Source organism: Varanus komodoensis, unplaced genomic scaffold, assembly GCF_004798865.1.
Source record: "Varanus komodoensis strain SLA01 unplaced genomic scaffold, ASM479886v1 scaffold1, whole genome shotgun sequence".
Taxonomy (NCBI): Eukaryota; Metazoa; Chordata; class Lepidosauria; order Squamata; family Varanidae; genus Varanus; species Varanus komodoensis.
The window spans coordinates 75,018,826-75,036,119 of NW_025335268.1; the positions used below are offsets into that span (position 1 = coordinate 75,018,826).

Sequence of the window (17,294 nt, forward strand, 5' to 3'; positions counted from 1 at the left end):
CGTTGCAGGCTCTCACCTTTCTTCACCCGCTCCCCCACGGAGACCAGCAGCTCCGCACCCACACGGTGGTTGATGGCTTGTCCCTCCAGGCTGCGGCCGGCCCCCAGGCCGTGCAGCACCTGCGCCAGGGGCAGGGCATGGATCTGCCGGACGGTCCCTGCGGGGGAGGAAGGCGCGGGACCCTCGGTGGAATGCCGCAGCCGCCGCCAAGCCGGCCGGGGCAGGAAGGGGGGTGCCCCACGGGGCCGAGATTGCAGGGGGGTGGGGGTGCAGTGGGGCTGCCTCGAGACCCCTGCCGCTGGTGGAAGGAGGGGGCACCGCCCCTCTCAGAGGGGCAGGAGGGACCCTCCTGGATCTAGGAGAAGGCAGCCCCCCCACACCAGCCTCTCCCTTGGCACAGTGCAGATGGGAAGCGCTTCCGATTCCAGGAGAGAGAAGGGGGCGCTTTGGCTGAGGAGTTCGCTGCAGGAGATGTGCTAGGTTGCTTGACGGGGGGCAGGAAGCTCACGGAGGACACGCCTGCCCGTGGTCCCCACCGCGGGCTGTAGACTGCCCCCCCACCCTCTGGAGCAGGAGGGCCCCCTCGCGCCCACATCCCCCCTGGGGCTTCCCGCTGGGGCAGCCGGCCCCAGAAGTGCTGGAACCGCCATGCGTGGGCCAGAATCCGCCTCCGGGGGCATCTTGCCCCCTCCGCTTCCCTCTCTGCCGGGATTTTTCCTGCCACTGGCCACGCAGAAGCCCACAGACTGCGCAGGGCCGCCACGGCCTCGCCCTCCTCGACGGCTTTTCTGCTCAGCTCATGCCACCGAGACAGACGCGCCTCGGCCGTTCGCCTGGCAGCCCTGAGCTGCCGTCCTGCCCCTTCAGCTCGTACTTTCCATCAATCTTTTGGGAGAAGGCTGAGCCAGAGCAGGAGCTGAGCGCTTCTACCTTTTGCCGTCCCCACGGAGTAGCTGAGCCCCCATTTTTCCCTCGTCTTTTACCACGCACGGATCTGAAGAAGGCGTTCTTCACTGCTTCTGGCCTCCCTCCCTAAGCTCAGCTCATCCTCAGCTTTGGCCTTCCAGACGCCTTCCCTGCAGTGCGGTGCTCCCTGCCTGTGCGCTTGCTTTGTGGCCCGGCCTTCCTTCTGATCCACATCCTTTCTTGTTTCCAGCAGAGGTTTGCTCTGCCTTAATTACTATACGAAGGGGCCAAGCATCCTTTTGCCGGAAGTGTCTCCTGAGGGGAGCCAGGGAGGGGGCGCTGGGCTGCTCCGGCATGGGAGCCCTGGCTGCATGGAGAGCGATCCCCTGTGCGAGGCCTGCAGCCGCCCTTCCCCGAGGCTTCTCCCGCCGGAGTCTGTGAAGGACTAAGATCAGCTCCTTCACACGGGAGTTCCTCAACTGCTCACTCCAGTTCATCATTTGGGATTGAAATGGCAGTCCCATATTCTCATTCTTCTAAAAAGAAAAATTAAGCCACAGAAATGCCTGAGGAGCACGGAAGAGGAGTCTGAGGTTGTGTAGAGGGCTTGCGAACTCTGGAATCACGTGGATCAGGACCGCACAAGCAGTGCCTGCAGTGGAGGTGCGGCCCCACAACTCTGCCCCTTCCGTGTCCCGCAAGCGGCAGCTTAGTGTGCCAGGGCAAGATCCGGTGGGCGGGCAAGCAGCATGGAGTGCACCCTCCCCTCCCCTCCCCTCCCCTCCCGTCCACCCCTGGCCAAATACACGCCCCCCGCGTAACACGTTCCCCATAGGAAAAAGGGCTCAATGCACGGGGGCCACATCCCCACCTGCCCTCGTCACAGCCCCGGTGCACCCCTGCTTACCGTCCCGTGGCGCCACCAGCTCCTCCTGGGCCTGGGCCCGCGTCAGCACCCGCAGGCGCTGCTCCTCCGTCCCCGCGCACAGAGCGCTGGCCACCTCGGCCCGCACGCCCTGCGCCTGCAGCATGGCTTGGAAGAGGCGCATGGCGGAGCCGTCGTCCAGGGCCCGGGCGATCTGGGCGGCCCCCTCAGGCGGGGAGCCGCCCTTCCCGCGCTGCCACAGCAGGGTTCCTCCTGCGGGAAGCGAGAGCGGGTGAGACGGGCCGGGCCGGGCCGGGCCGGGCCGGGGGCCACTCCAGAGAAGCCCGTTCCGAAGGCCACGCAGGCGGGGTGGCGGTCCAGCCAGGGCCACGGGGCAGGAGGTGGCGAGGGGCCAGGAGCCTTCGGAGCCCATCGGGATGGCCGTGTTTGGAGGAGTGGGGCTTGGGAGGGGAGGGCGAGCTGTGGCCTGGCCCCACAGCGAGGCGCCTGGAGAGAGTCGGGGGGCTTGCGTGGGCCTCACTGCCCGGGCCTCCAGCCGCAAGCGCTGCCACGAATGCCTCCACTCTCCGCGCCCTCTGGGAGACAAAGGGCACCAGCGAGGCCGCAAGTGCCACGTGGAAGGGAGGACGTTCCCAAAGGGAGTCCCTCGCGGTAGCCGTGGTTCTCCCTTTCGCAGGGGTCCTGCGCCCCTAGCCCCCGCGAACGTGGAGAGCCGACCAGACAGCGCACAGGGTTGGGAGCCCTCCATGGTCTCCGGCACCTGCCTGGGGGGGCCCCGCTGGGGGCGTGAGCTTCCATCCAATGCTCTGAGGCCCATTTGCCGCACTCCCACTTGCTCGGTCTTTAACGTGTTCAGTGACTGTTGAGGGACACGTCTGCCTCCGCACGAGCGGGTTCTGCCCTGAACTGCCCCGGGGCGGCTGCATCACTGCGTGCCACCTGGAACACGCCGCTGGCCACTGCAGGACGGGCTCCTGGCTAAAGGGGCTCCGGACCCCGACACGGCTCCCCCCCAGAAGACACAGGCGGAGCTGCTGCGGGCACCACGGGGGCGTTCGGTGGTCCGAGCCGTGCCGGAGGCAAGAGGCCGGCGCAAATCTGCCCGCACAAGGAAGGTTTGGCCGGATGCGGGGGCAGCTTGGCCGCAGAGCCCCCATGCTAGGAGCAGCCCCCCCACCCACCCAGGCCTGTCCTCACACTCTCTGGGGCTGGAGTGAGAGGCAGGCGAACAAGCAGATTGCAAGGGGAAAGAGGAGAGGCAGGGCCAGGGGCTTTGGCTGTGGGCCTGCTGGGGTGCTGGGGCCCAGCCCCCCCCCTTCCTGGGCAGCCTGCACACTCACACCCTCCACAACAAGAAGCAAAGGGTCCAAGCCTTGCGCGCCACCCCCCCCCCCCGTGCAAGAGGAGCCCTGCGAGTGGCCGACCTAGCGTGGTCACCAGCTCCCGCAGATCCGCCGGGCCGCGTCCGTCCAGGCACTCCAGGGATTCCAGCACCTCCAGCGAGTTGCCGACGCGGCGCCCCAGGGGCCCGTCCATCCTGCTGAGCACGGCGGCGGTGCTCATCCCCAGCTGGGTCCCGACGGACACCTGAGGGAGAAGGGGGCGGGAGAACGGCAGGCAGGGCGCCTGCCCAGGGCCTGCCTAGCCCTCCCACTGCAGGGGGCCGAGGGCGCGGGGTCTGCCTGGGACTTGCTGCTCATGCCGCAGGGGGCTTGGCCTTGAACTGCAAGCATGCGCAAGCCCCGGGGCTCCCCAGCTGCAGCCCAGCAGACTTGGAGGGCGCCACATGGGGGAAGGCAGGGCCAAGCCACGCGGGGAGCTTGCCGGACTCCAGCTGTGGGACAGGCCCCCCACCCTGCCTCTCCTGGGGTAAATGGAAACCACTCGGTGGATCACGGGACCTGCACTGGTTGCGCTGCTCCCATGCAAGGGAGGGTTTGGCCCCTCCTGGGTCCTGCCCCTGAGGTCACGCCACCGGGAGCTCCCCTCCACGGGGGATCCGGCCGAGGATGCACCCCCAGGCATGAGAGCCAGAGGCGGCCGCCCCGGCTGGCTCACCAGAGCCTCCGCCAGCTCCTGGGCGCTCTCCAGAGTCGGGTAGAGGGCGGCACTGCCAAACTTCACGTCCAGCACCAGGGCCGAGAGGTTCTCTGCCGCCTTTTTACTCAGGATGGAGCCTGTGAGCCGAGAGAGAGGCAGATGCCCTGAGGATCCGGAGCCGGCAGGAGTCCGTCGCAGCCCCGCAGGGATGCCTCCTGTTCGGTGGGACCCGTGCCGTGCCGTGCCAAGGCAAGCTCGCCCCGCCTTGAACCCCAGGGAATTCAACTGGGGTGCCGCCGGCTAACCCTTTTGGCTCTGCTTGCAGGCAGGGCACGGGCACGGGCAAGCTGGACATGCTGGCCTTCCCCTGTGGAAGAGACAGGTGGGGGACCCTGCCAGGACCGGGGTCCAACCCCAGGCCCCCGGACAGAGGAGGAAGAGGGCGCTGAAAGACGACAGCCAGACCTCCGTCTCTGGCTGTCGTCCGTCCCGAAAACTCTCCCCTTGCAAGAGATCGGCACTGCCGGTTCGTGGACGCTGTGGCAGCACCAGAGAGTTGGTGCGGGGGCCTTTCCCGGGACGTGCTTAGCCCTTGGACGAGGGGTGTCTGGTGCTCACGCAGTCCATTAAGAGTGAGGGAAGCAGACCCAGACAGTTCTCCTTGGGGGACCCCACTGTAACCCCCTTCCACGGCCTGAACGGCTCAGCCTCCATCCTTTAGCCAGCGAGGGGGCCTCTTCCCTCATCGCACGACGGCTGGACCAATCGGCTTGCGTGCCTTTCCAAATGGCACGTGGAAAGAGCAAGAGCACATCTCCGTATTATCCCTCTCCTGAGTCAGCGCCCCAGTGCGCCACTGCGGAACCAGTGGGAGAGAAGTGGCGCAGCGCCGGGGTGACTGCTGGCCGCCACACAGGACTCGGCACCCGATCCCGTTTCTCTGCCCGGTTTGCACTGGGGGCAAAGTCGTTGCTGTTGCTCCGCATGTAAAATCCGGGCCCCCTTGGCTTGAGAGAAGCCTGGGGTGGCTTGCGCAGCTCCGTTCCCCCTCATCACAGCCACCCCGTGAGGCAGGCGAGCCGGGGGAGAGGGCCCAGCCCAAGCCCAAGCCGGCCCGTGTGCTGCACGGCTGCGTGGGGACCCGGGCCCGCGCCTTCCAGGCCCCCGGCCCGGTGCTTGCACATCGCACCCTGCCGGCTTTTTGCCAGGTGTGCCCCCGTTCCCACATTAGTGGATCTTCTGGGGTGAGAAAAAGGACGGAAGGCCCCACAGCAAGACGTGGGAGCGCGGCAAAGGGGAGACGAGGTCTTCGGAAAGGCCTGCATAAGAACTTTGTCTGGAAACCCCGACTGCTCTTTAGAAGGCCAGATCCTGAAGATGAAACTCAAATCCTTTGGCCACCTGATGAGAAGGAAGGACTCCCTGGAGAAGAGCCTGATGCTGGGAGCAATTGACGGCAAAAGGAGAAGGGGGCGGCAGAGGATGAGGGGGCTGGATGGGGTCACTGGGGCAGTTGGCGTGAGCTTAAGGGGACTCTGGGGGATGGTGGAGGACAGGGGGGCCTGGAGGAGCGTTGTCCATGGGGTTGCGATGGGTCGGACACGACTTCACAACTCACAGCAACAACATTTCTGAGACACGCCAGGAAAACCCAGCATGCGAGGCACCCTCCGGCAGCCTGGCCGGAGGGACCCCGGAGGGCTCAGCCCAGCGGCCGTCCGACCAACCTGGGCCCTACCTATGATGAGCGGCAAGCTGTCCACGGTGGCCGTGACGTCCCGGAGGCTGTACAGGATCTTGTCGGCCGGGACCAGGTCTTGGCTCTGTGCCACGATGCAGCAGCCCACGGTCTCCAGGATGTGCTCCATCTGCAGCGGGCGGGACCAGCGCCATCCACGGGCACGGATCTTGCGGGCCGGCCAGAATCCCCAGCACCTCCCTCCATGTCCAGGGCAGAGCCCGCCTCCTCCAACCTGGCAGCCGCCAGAAGTGTTAGGCAAGAATCCCCACAATCCCCCAGCCAGCCAGCTGCAGGATTCTGGGAGTTCTTGTCTAGCAGGTCTGCTGGCTGCCAGGTTGGAGGCAGCCCCTCGAAGGACGGGGGAGAAGGGACTTTTTATTCCTTGGCACCATCAGCTCATCTCCAACCACCCTGCCCCAGTCCAGGCTGGCTTCCTCTGGAGCAAGGCGCTGAAATTCCAGCAAGAAGCAGCGAGCGGAGAGCAGCCGCGGCCCTTACGTGCGCAGAGGGCTCAGAGCGGTGTGGGAATTCCAGCTGATTTTGCTGTTTTGTTTTTAGTTACTTGCATTTTCCCAACAGTTTTCTTCCCCTTTTGCTTTAACCTTGAGTGGGACTTTTTACTCTCAGTTTACTTGGGTCCCATTTTGGGCGGGGGGGGGGGGGGGGCAGGCAAGAAAGTGGGTGGATCAGCCAACCGAAACGCAAGCACGTTCTCCCCACCGTGTGCCCTGCCCCCCCCCGCCGCCTGGGATGGCAAAGGTGCCCCTGGGCAGCCCCCCCCCCCATGCCCACGGGGCCCACAAAGCAGGGAGGGCGCTGGGAGGGCTGGCCCGGCTGCGAGGGGATCCCCGCAGTTCAGATCTGGCACCCCCACCAGCAGCTCGGCCTGCCCCCCCCCGCCCCCCGCAAGCGCTGCACAGCCTGGCCGAGCCTCCGGGCCCCTTGGTCCGTGCCACGGCGCAGGCCGCTCACCTGCTCTGGGCTCTGGGTGACCGTGAAGCCGGGGATGGACTCCAGCTTGTCCAGAGTGCCGCCGGTGTGGGCCAGTCCTCGGCCACTGATCATGGGCACCTGGCCAAAGGAAAGAGGTGGCTGTCCCTCAGAACTGGCTGGGGGCAGTCCTCAGCCAGGCACGGCGAGGAAGAACAGGGCATCGCTCTTGGAAGCCGGAAGCCCCCTCCAGCCCGCCAGCCCCCGGGTTTATTTATTTATTTAGAAAATTTCTAGGCCGCCCCATTCGCCGAAGCCTCGGGGTGGCTTACAATAAATAAATTAAAATACATAAATAGCAATATAAAATACACGTAACTGTATAAAATAAGTCGCCCTGGCCAAAAAACTTTAAAATAAAAATAACATTAACAATTAAAATGACGCTTGAATAAAAAGGTCTTTGCCTGGCGCCGAAAAACAAATAACGACGGCGCCAGGTTCCCCAGCTCCCGCTCATTGTGCCCAGCCAGCGGGGCGAGGGGGCAAGGGCGTGGGGCTGAGCCCAGGGGGACCGGGGGCCTGCCCCACACAGCCACGGAACGTGCTGGGCACCTGCGGGCCGGCCCCCAACGCTCAGCCTAGCCTTCCGCACAGGGCTGGAGCGGAGCAGACCTGGCCAGCCACCTGGGATTCCTCACGAGGAGGAAAGGGCAGGTCGGGTTCCGCCGAGTGTGCCTCCGTCTGCCGTGGGGCCAGCGCGCTCCCCCCGGGCCTGAACTGGACCATCCGGCGGCGCACGATCCCGCGGGGCAGGGGGGCAAGCGGGTGCGGGGGCCGCGGGGCCGTGGGTGGCCGCTCACTCACCTTGCAGCCGCAGGCCGCGAGGGCCGGCACCAGGGGCAGGCTGACCTTGTCGCCCACCCCGCCGGTGGAGTGCTTGTCCACCAGAAGGCCCCGCCACTTCTCCGGCCACGCGAGCATCCTCCCCGACGAGGCCATCTCCCGGGTCAGCACCAGTGTCTCGTCGGGCTCCATGCCCCGCAGCCGGATGGCCATCAGCAGGGCTCCTACAAGGCAGCAGTCAGCCGAGGGGGTGCGGCAGGGCGGCTCGGGCCGGAGGCACGGGGCGCCCCCCACACGCCCAGGCCTGGCCAGCGGCGGACGTGGCCACCGGCCCCCACGTGGTGGATCCAAGGCGGGCACTGAGCTGCGCAGGGTGTCGCCTTCCGTGGAGAACCTGTCTGCTCACGTCAGGGGTGCCAAACAAGTTCAGGACCTCGGAGAGAAGCCCCCGGTGTGGCACTGGGGAAATTCCTCCCCACATGGAAGGGTGATCGGCAGAGCTCGGGGGCGAGCGTGCAGAGTCCTGCGCATGGTCCGGAAGGTGGCATGGTGGGACGTGCCAGGCCGAAACCCTCGGCGGGGAACCTCTTCGGGAAAAAGACACCCCTCCCGTTCGGGAGCAGGCAGAGAAACAGCCGGGAGGGGCTGTGGCTTTGGGGAGCCCAGAGCTTTCTAAGGGAGTGGGCCGAAGCAGGGGGCAGCTCTGGGGCAGGGGCACCCCTTGGCGCCTGCGCTGGGACTGCCGCTCGGCTCCCTCCGTGAGTTGCATGTGCATTTTTAATCACCGGCGGGATTAAGATGCTCCCCAGACGGAGCCACCGATGCTTTGCCCACAAGGAGGGCGAAGGGAATGCGAGGCCGCAGGTGGCAGTGCCCGGAGCTGCCCCTTCAGCGGTGCCGGTTGGGAAGTGCGGCCCGGATGACCGGACTGGGGCAGGAGCAGGTGCTTGCCTGCCCAGGTGCCCGCTGCGGACGAGCCCCGACCTCCGGACTGGAACCGGACAGGCATGTCCGGGCAGAGGCAGGTCTGCTGCAGAAGGACACGGGGCCACACGCCTTGCTGGGCACAGGGCACGGAACCTGCCGCTCTGCGGCTAACCCTTCCCCACAGACGAGCTCAGGGGGCGCCCCACGGCAATGGGGCCAGAGCGCCACCCCTCCTCTCAGAGCGCCTCCTCCAGCCCCCCCCGGCCGGCCTCCCCTCACCGATCTGCCCGTCCTTCATGGCCCGGCTGGCCACGGCCTGCACGAAGTACCGGATTTCCTCCTCCCACAGCTTCTGGCCATCCCGCTTCTTCCGGATTATTTCTGGGATGCTGAGCCTGCCGCTGGGAGTGGGGGCTGTGGAGACGGGGCCAGGCACTGCCAAGGCAAGGGGGGGGGGTCACCTCAGCGGCATGCGGAGCAGTGGCAGCAGGGGGCACGGGGGCCCCGTCCTCAGCTCCTCCCCGCCCAAAGGCCTCTCTCAAGAGTCCGCCTGCCCTCCCTTACATGCTCAGGAACACTCGCATTGGGGTACTTGGCTCACTGCCTCCCACCCACTCCTCAAAACCCCACCTCTTCCCCAGGCCCCCTGCCCCGTTTGCCCTCCAGAAGTGTCAGACAGCATGAGTGTAAAATCGTGATCCCTCTCTCTCTCCCTGTTGCTTGCACATCAGCTGAGCCTTGTCTTTGAAAAACCGCCTGGACCAAGAGTGTTTCCGTGCATGAGCAGAGTGCTCTTCCAGTGCATCCAGGCAACGGGTCCTGCAACAGGCTGAACCTTCCATCAGAGCTGTTGGCATGCAGTGCCCCACGCAGAAATGCGCAGGAACGGATCAGGAAAAAAGGCCCGGCTGTGCCTGGCCACACGCCCCTGCTCGCCTCCACGCTTGCCCTGCGCCGTTCCCCCCCTCGCTCAGCTTCGCAGGCTGCATTTTATGGGTGGAGATCTCTGTCTGGACTGGGGAGGTGGGAGACGGCCCCCAGCCTGCCCCCTGAGAAGGAAGGAAGGAAGGAAGGAAGGAAGGAAGGAAGGAAGGAAGGAGGCTGCCTCCCGGGCTTCCCCTTCTGCCGGGTCCTGCAGGGTCAGTGCAGGCTGCGCAGCCAGGGCACGCCAGCCCCAGCAGCCTCCGTGCCCCCCCCCCCCCCAGTTCTCATCCCGGGGAAATGGCGTTCCGTGGAGGGTTTGGCAGTCCGGCCCCCAGTCCCTTCATGCTGCAGTGAAATTCCACGGCCCCATATCCGCTTCTGGACACATTGAGCGCCTTCGGACGTCCCCCAGAATGAAAGCTGCCACAGGGAGCTGGCAAAGCTCTGCCAGTTGAACTGCTGCCTGCAGTGCACCTCACAGGACCCTGTTACGGGAGTGGGGAGGAGGGGCAGGGCTCTCATCAGAGCAAGCAGGAGCGTGAACTGTGCGGCTCGTATAGCAGTGGGTAGTACATCCTTCCAGCAGATCTGTTCCTCGTTAAAAGTTTCTGGAAGGCACGCGCCCTTGAGACTAGCAGCTAAGAGAAGCGGGAGCTTTTGCCCCAAGCCCAAACACATCTCCACCTCTTTCCATCGCTCGAGCTGTCCAGACCGACCAGTGGCTGATGCAGTCACAAACTCTCGGCCCGGCGTACCCCACAGGGCTGTCGTGAGGATGAAATGGAGAGAAAGAGCAGGAGGACGGCGTCAGCTACGCGAAAGGAGAGAGGCAGGCTGCAGATACCAGAAACAGATGGATGAAAGGGACTTACTGCTGTCGTGCACCCCTTGCAGGCTTCCCGGGGGCAGCTGGGCAGCCACTGCATGAACAGCGCACGGGGCGAGACCAAGCCTCCGTATGCGGGCAGGCGCTGCTCCTGCGAGGAGAGATAGCAGCAGAATTTCCACCACAAGGCTTGCAAAACATCTCGGTTGCTGGGGCACCGCGGAATTGCGCAAGGAAGGAAACAGCTGAAGGTTGTAACTTGGCTTGGTGTCATTTCTGGGACGCTTGCAACACCCTCTTCTTCCAAAGGCTGTGCAACTGCCCGGCTGTCCAATATTTTTCAGCAAATCCAGATATCTGCATCTCAGCCTCCTCCTTAAGGACGAAGTGCCTGGCTTTCATCGCTGTGGAAAATGACTCACCGCCCAAGGGAGTGCGATGGAAAGAAACTAGCAGAGGGGCCTGGAAAGACCCCTGGCATGCCGTCCCCGCCTTCTCCCGGCAAGGCCTCCGTTCCCTGCCCTAAAGCCACAGGAAACTGGGAGGGGAAGTGCTCTGGGGCAGAGCCTCCTCCCTGGGGGGCCCCCACCTGCTGAGTCCACCTGTTGAAACCTCACAGCCCAGCTGGAAAAGCAAGCAGGTGGGAATTCCCCCCTCCCTCCTTCCAGCCAAAGCGTCTTTCCAACCAGTCCCAGACCAGCTGGTGGCCGGAAGCAGTTCTCCCCAAGGGTGTGTCCGCAAGCAGCAGGGAGCAGCTCTCAGGGTGGGTAGGGGCCAGGGACCACGCTCTGCTCTCAGCTGAACCGACTGCACAGGGTTGAGGCTGTGAGGACAGGACCGAGAAGAGGCGCAGGATGAGGAAAGCCATCCTGAGTCCCTTGGAAGCAAAAAAGGCAGGATATACATTCCTGGGGAAATCCAGAATAAATCCTGGTAGAAAAAGGTTGCTTATTTGTATTATACAATCAAACGGAAGCTCCTTTCTCAGAAAGCAGCAGAACTCCAAGCCAGGTTACAGTTTGGCATTGCTGTGACTTTAAGAAGATGGAATTCGTAGCTGTACTGAGAAGCTGCTGGGTTCTTTTGTTTGTTTAGTCTGCGAAGTCGTGTCCGACCCATCGCGACCCCATGGACAACACTCCTCCAGGCCCCCCTGTCCTCCACCATCCCCCAGAGTCCCCTTAAGCTCACGCCAACTGCCCCAGTGACCCCATCCAGCCCCCTCATCCTCTGCCGCCCCCTTCTCCTTTTGCCGTCAATCATTCCGAGCATCCCGGTGAAGCCGCCCTAGCCTAACTCGACCGTGGGGAAATACCAGTGCTCCCATCAGCTGTAGAGACAAAGGTGTCCATTTGCCCATTGAATCATTTAGCTCAGCAGAGCCAGAGCAGTTGTCAACTCAGTTTCCTGAATGGTTCCTCAGTCAGACACATTTGCATGTTTAAGGAGACACAGAGCCTGCTCCAGGGAATCCGAGCAATCAGTAATATTTTCCATACTATGGTTACCAGTATTCCTGATCGGTTTAGAACATTATGCCATGCTGAAATACATCAAGATGCCATTGTGATAGCATCATCTGGAAACCGAATACTCTGTATGGGACTGGAAGGTTACAAAAATGCCTGTACATGGGCTTTGCTTGTGCAGGGGACCACACGAGCCACTCGCCAGGGATCCTGGGTCAGCTTTCAAAAGAGCCAAAGCTGCTGAGCTTCGAGGCGAAAGGGGTCTTTCCTGGCGGAACCCCGTCGTCATGTCTCACGGCTGCTATTGAGGAGACTGGAAGCTGGCCCACGCGCGTCCCGAGCACGAGCCGGAGTTGCTGGGCACTGCTCAGCGCTGCTGAGCCCCGTGGTGACAAAGGCTCGCCCCACCGTCTGGCCCGCGGCTCCCCGTGACTCGGTCCGCCCACCGACGTGCGCCAGCCCTGCAGCCAGCCAGCCAGCCTTGCCGGGGGGCAGCCACACTTCCAGGTGGGCTCGGTCTGCGGGGACCCACCCTGTGCCGGCCAATCCCATGCCCCAGGCCAACCCATGCGGGGGGTGCGGGGGCCAGGAAGGGGAGGGAGGCAGAGACCCCCACACTCCTCCTCCATGTAGAGTCTACAGACTTGCATGACGGGCTCCGGAAAGTTCCGGCCAGCGGGCAACTCGGCCTGAACTCCAGCAATTAAGGGACTGGAGCACTGTTCCTTCCACAAGAAAAAGGATGCTGGGGATGTACGGAACAGGAGCGTCCTCCAAACAAGGAAACCGCTTCTGCTGCAGCTTGGGGCTTCTCTGCAAGGGTTCATCCCGCTGCTGCGAACAGGCCTCCTGTGCCACTCGGTCCCGAGAAGAGGCCTCTTCTGAGCTCTGCATTTCTCTGCCTTCCAGTCTATCCTGTTCCTCAGCCATAAGGTGCCACGTGGTGCAGCTGAGACACCGTCAGTGGGCCTTCCCACCAGCCTTGTGTGCCAGGTTGTCACGATTTAAAATGGTACACCGGGTTTTCCTCACTCAATAAAATAAAATAAAATAAAATAAAATAAAATAAACATCTAGAAAACATGGGAGAAGCCCTGGAGGACAGTAACATGGTGGAAAGGACCCTGTGAGTGAAGGACCGTTGGCACCAAGTAGGTTCCTTGTGTGGAGAAGCCCTACGAAGTTCCAGTGGAGCTTTGTCCCCCAAATTAGTTTTCAACCTGTATCCCAGATGGAAGGGCTGGCTCAGTGCGGTGCCAGCGAAGTCAAGCACCAGGGAGGGGGGTGTTACAGTGGGGCACGGCACTCGCCGAAGCCGCTGAGGCAGGGCCCTGACTTCTGCAGGACGTCTTGCTGGCACGCAGGAAGGCTTCTGGGAGGCCGTTTCGCAACGCGGCTTTTCAGAGAGAGAGAAAGGTGCACGGTGCCAAAAACCCACCCTTGAGAGCCACCGCAGCAGGCTCGGAAGTTCCCCTCTGCCTGCAGCTGCGAACTCTTCACCCGGGGAGGGGGGGCTCTCCCCGCATTCTGGGTCTGGGTGAGTGAGCTACTTCGGTGATGACGGGAAATTCCTCAGCTTGGCCTTAGTGCTGGTTCAGGTCGCAGCCAAAAGGCAAATGTGCCCCCGCTGGACGCTTCGAGGAGGAGGGAGGGAAACCGCCGCCCAGAGCCCCGCAAGGGCCTCTTGCTGAGCTGCGCACACCGGGGGAACAGGGCGCCAGCCTGACTCAGCCGCCCGGGCTCCTGCTCCTCTCGGGCTCTCTTCATCCTTTGGCGCAAGAAAGAGAAGGAAAAACAGCCCTGCGACTCGGCGCAAAGGGCGAGCCGGGCAGACATCTTCCAGGTCCTTTCCAACCCTTTTCCAGGAATCACCAAGGCTTGTCCCAGCCTCGGGGCGGGGCGGGGCGGGAAACCGAAACTGAAAGGGAAGAGCAGGCGGCGGGGGAGCCTCCCGCCAGCCTCCCGTGTTTGGCTGCCGGAGGGTCTCGGCACCCTTCGGGCTGCCCTTCCTGCCCGCCTCGTGCCTAAGAGCAGGGCAGCCGTGCGCATCCAAAGCGCCCCCGCCCCGGCCGGCTTCCCGCTTCGGCGGCGCCGGCTCTTCCTCCAGCAGAGGCTGCCCCGCCGCACCTGGCACGGAGCGCAAGGGCGAGTTTCCCAGGACGCGACACGCGGGGGCGGCGGCGCATCCCGCCCTGCGCGCCCCCGGCGCCCCTCCCGCCCAGCCCCTCCTGAACGGGGCGCCCAAGGGCCACCCACCCCGTGCCGCCAGCACCGACCGACACGCGAGACGTGATTGCGCACGTGCACCGCGGTCGAGGCCTCTTGAACTCCGCCCGTCCCGTGCTACGGCGCGGCTCCGGTCCTGCCGTGCCCGCCTGCCGCGGGGCAGGGAGGACCGGGAAGGCCCCGGAGGCGCAGGCGGGCGCTAAAGTCCGGGAAGGACGCGGGGACGCGCCCCGCTTCGGGAGGGAGGAACCCTCGGCGCAAGGCGCGCGACGTCCCGCGACCCCGGAGCGCGCGAGCAGCCGCAACCACGCCAGTGAAACGCTATATTGCGCCAACCAGCAAGGGTTAACGTTTGTAGAGATTTATGAAAAATATAGATACGCTCTAAAACCAAGAACCAATTGCATTTAAAATGACTGAAATATAATATCCAGGTTTCAAGCAAAGGAACAAGTACAGGGCACCATCAGGTGAACGAAAAAACCCCACTGGCATATAAAAGAATGAGCAACCCTCCTGCTATTTTGTTAACTGCAACTACCTTGAACATAGAAACAGGAGAATGTATTAATATAGGGAAAAGGGCTCTATGAAACACGCTAGGAAATTACCAGTCGGTCAGTCAGTTGACTGGACCACATATAATAGCAAACACTGCGGTCCCAAGAACGGCGATTAATGCACGTTTTAAGTTACTCACAATAAAGGGCCAAGCGGAGCCTATTTTGAATACTTCCCCAGGCAAAGGTTAGACTGGGAAATCTTAGAGAATGCCAAAGCAACCAAGGATAAATACACGGACGGCAGCAACTCCCCGGGAAGTTGTTTAAAATGACCCGCCACCCCTATCTCTTCAATACCGCTTTCTTTGGCTCAAACGTTAGTCCGGGTGGTTGTAGAGGCTCTTGGTCCCATCCTGCACCTGCCCACCCAAAATCACAGCTCAAATATTCTTATGAGAGAAGTGGAACACGCACACCTATCTTCCTCAATGCACGGAGGACTCATTTGTGAAACTAGGCTCTACGGGTGAGAGGAAATTAAGCCAATGCTTTTTCTTATAAAAGATAAAATGAACTTGGACAGAGAGAGAGAGTCCAGCATGAGATACAGCTTTGTAAAAAGTGAGGACTTCCTTTCTACTCTGCGTTTCAAAAAACCAAAAGCCACAAGCAGTTTTCATTTTCTCTTCTGGGGAGTGGCAAAATCCAAAGCAGACAAACAATGAGCAAATAAGGAACTAACTTTATGTTCTCCTCCCTTGTTTATTATATTCTCCCCCTGACGTCTTCATAGCTCAAACTTTTCCTTCAGTTCTCTTGGTATTCTTACTGGTCTGTCAGGACCATCCTTCCCAATTAGAGATGAGTTACTTACTGGACCTCAAGTTGTCTTTGTTCTTTACTTTCAAACTGCAGCTGACTCTCCAGATGTCCATATCGGAAACTGAGCATTGTAAATATGCCCCATCTCCCCCCCCCCCCCCCCCCGCTGGGCTATCTGCATCCAGCCAAGGTCCTTTTCCGTAGCTCAGCACCTGCCGCCGTGATCCCAGTCCTTGGACCTTCAGTGGGCAGCAACGACTGGGGGCGAGGCACACGCTGCTTCCTCAGGGCAAGACTGTCACTGCCTTAAGACCCCTCCACCCCCACCCCAACCTCAGCTAGTCCTCTGGCCACCATCTTGCTATCTTCCTCTGTTTGGAGAAGTTACCCCGAGAGAATCTCCAGCTTCTCAGTCCTGAAGATGTCACAGGCTACGAACCCAGGAGACTACCTCTGACTCCTCAGCCAGCTCCCCTAGGAGGGGTGGACCCGGCCGTACTGCTGGTCTAGTCAGCCTACCTGCGCCATTGCTTGGCTTTAGCGCCCTGCTGAGACAACATTTCTCTACAGCTCTAGCATGAAAGACCTCCAGTCGGCTGAACGGGATGGTTTAACTCGCAGTCTTCCACCGAGCAGGGGGTTGGACCTGAATGCCTTCTGGATCTTTCCAGCCCGACTCCTCTCTGATTCTGAGCCCACTTGGGCTGTCCAAGGTCCAACTTGTTCCTGTCTCAGTCTCACTGCCAGCTTCCCTTGTGACCTCAGGAAGCCACAGAACTGGAAACCTCAGCGGGACTTCAGTGTGACCAATATCTCCCAGTGGGCCGCCTATGGATATGGCATTTCCATTCTTAACTATTAGGTCAATCATGACCAAAAGAGCACCGATGGATCGGGAAAAGGTCCAATGCTTTGGGGAAACCCCAAGCAGGACATGAAAGCCGCCACCGTTGGCTTTGAGTGCTGTTTGATTGTACTGGGGCTTCTATTTCCCTTTGGAATCAGCATGGAGGCACACCTGACCGACAGACCCTTCAGAGTCCGTCAGCCGAGCAGACGGGAGCGACTCCAGAGACACTGTCTGTGGGGTTTACAGAAGCCCAAGTCCCACCCCAAAGGCTCCTCAGCAGACTTAGCAGCCTGCGGATTCCAGATGGGGAACTTCTGAAAGAACAGAAACCGAAGAGAAGGGACCTGTGGGACATTCTCGAAATGAGGAAGGGCACGCAGGGGGTTCCCCGGGATCAAGTGTGCTGGAGATGCCCAATCAGAGGAAAGGGACTGTGAGGAGCCCAGGGAAGTTTCTCCAGACTGGTTGGGGGCGCCGGAGGGCAAGCGCGCTTCTGTGGAAGCAAGCGCCGGGTGAGGCGTGCCAGGCACAGGGCCCCCACAGCACGTGTGGACGGACAGACAGACGGACGGGGCCTGCAGAACCAGGAAGGAAACGGGGCTTGCGCAGGGTGCTGCCGTGGGCTGCACACGAGGCGAGCTCTGTGCTGGTGAGCATTAGAATGGACTAATCATCTTTCAAATGAATGAAAAATAGGACGCCTTTCTACATGGCAGGGGCAGAAGCACCAAGCGGTGTGGAGAGGCTGAAATGAATTTGCAGCCAGCTCCTGCGGAGAAAAATACCCAGGGAAATTTCAGTGAGTTAAGTAATCAGATGAGTCACGTTTACCCTGGGGATTTCATTCATCCAGCTGACTAAGATGGAACTTGGATGTTGTAACATCTGACCTTTGCTAGCTGGTAGATTGTGTGTGACTATCTAAGCCTTTTCTGAGGCTCGGGGTGTGTTTCTGGATTCCACTGCATTCCCACATGCAATACGAAAAGTTTCAAGTGCTTGTCCACACTCAAGCGCTCAGGATCGGTCCTTCTGGAGCGCTGCACGCCATCCTGGAACATGGTTTCCTTCCTTCTCTGGGTCTAAAGCCTTGGTGGAAGCCAAGAGTCTGACCTTGGGATGGGTCATCCCAAACTGGATTTTTTTCAGATTCTATGCCATTCCTTTTTCCCAATCTGGAATGTCAAATTCATTTATTCATTTGAAACATTTGCATGCCGCCCAATTTTGCCACGGCCCATCTGGGCGGCTCACAGGCGACATTGCAAGAGTCAGAGCTGGGAAACACGGAAACAACCAGCAGCAAAGCCCGCGCTTGAAAACGCTGCCCCAAGTGGAGGCACTCCAGCTCCGCGCAGGCACAGGCTCCCGTTTGGCTTCGCCCCCCCCCCCCCAACA

The 17,294-nt window shown here is 61.6% G+C and overlaps 1 protein-coding gene across 1 annotated transcript in view; it reads right to left on the reverse strand.

Moving 5' to 3' along the window:
• LOC123023104 (thymidine phosphorylase) overlaps positions 1 to 10,137 on the reverse strand; it is an 11,557-nt gene extending 1,420 nt beyond the window's left edge. Inside the window, exons 1-9 of the mRNA XM_044429502.1 lie at positions 10,073 to 10,137; positions 8,556 to 8,711; positions 7,371 to 7,573; positions 6,546 to 6,644; positions 5,571 to 5,700; positions 3,851 to 3,969; positions 3,217 to 3,379; positions 1,814 to 2,044; positions 17 to 157 (exon numbers count right to left, since the gene is read on the reverse strand). Coding sequence (XP_044285437.1) covers positions 17 to 157; positions 1,814 to 2,044; positions 3,217 to 3,379; positions 3,851 to 3,969; positions 5,571 to 5,700; positions 6,546 to 6,644; positions 7,371 to 7,573; positions 8,556 to 8,711; position 10,073 — 1,243 coding nt within the window. The 5' untranslated portion in view covers positions 10,074 to 10,137. The remainder of the gene's footprint in view (positions 1 to 16; positions 158 to 1,813; positions 2,045 to 3,216; positions 3,380 to 3,850; positions 3,970 to 5,570; positions 5,701 to 6,545; positions 6,645 to 7,370; positions 7,574 to 8,555; positions 8,712 to 10,072) is intronic.
• Between the last annotated feature and the right edge of the window lie 7,157 nt (positions 10,138 to 17,294).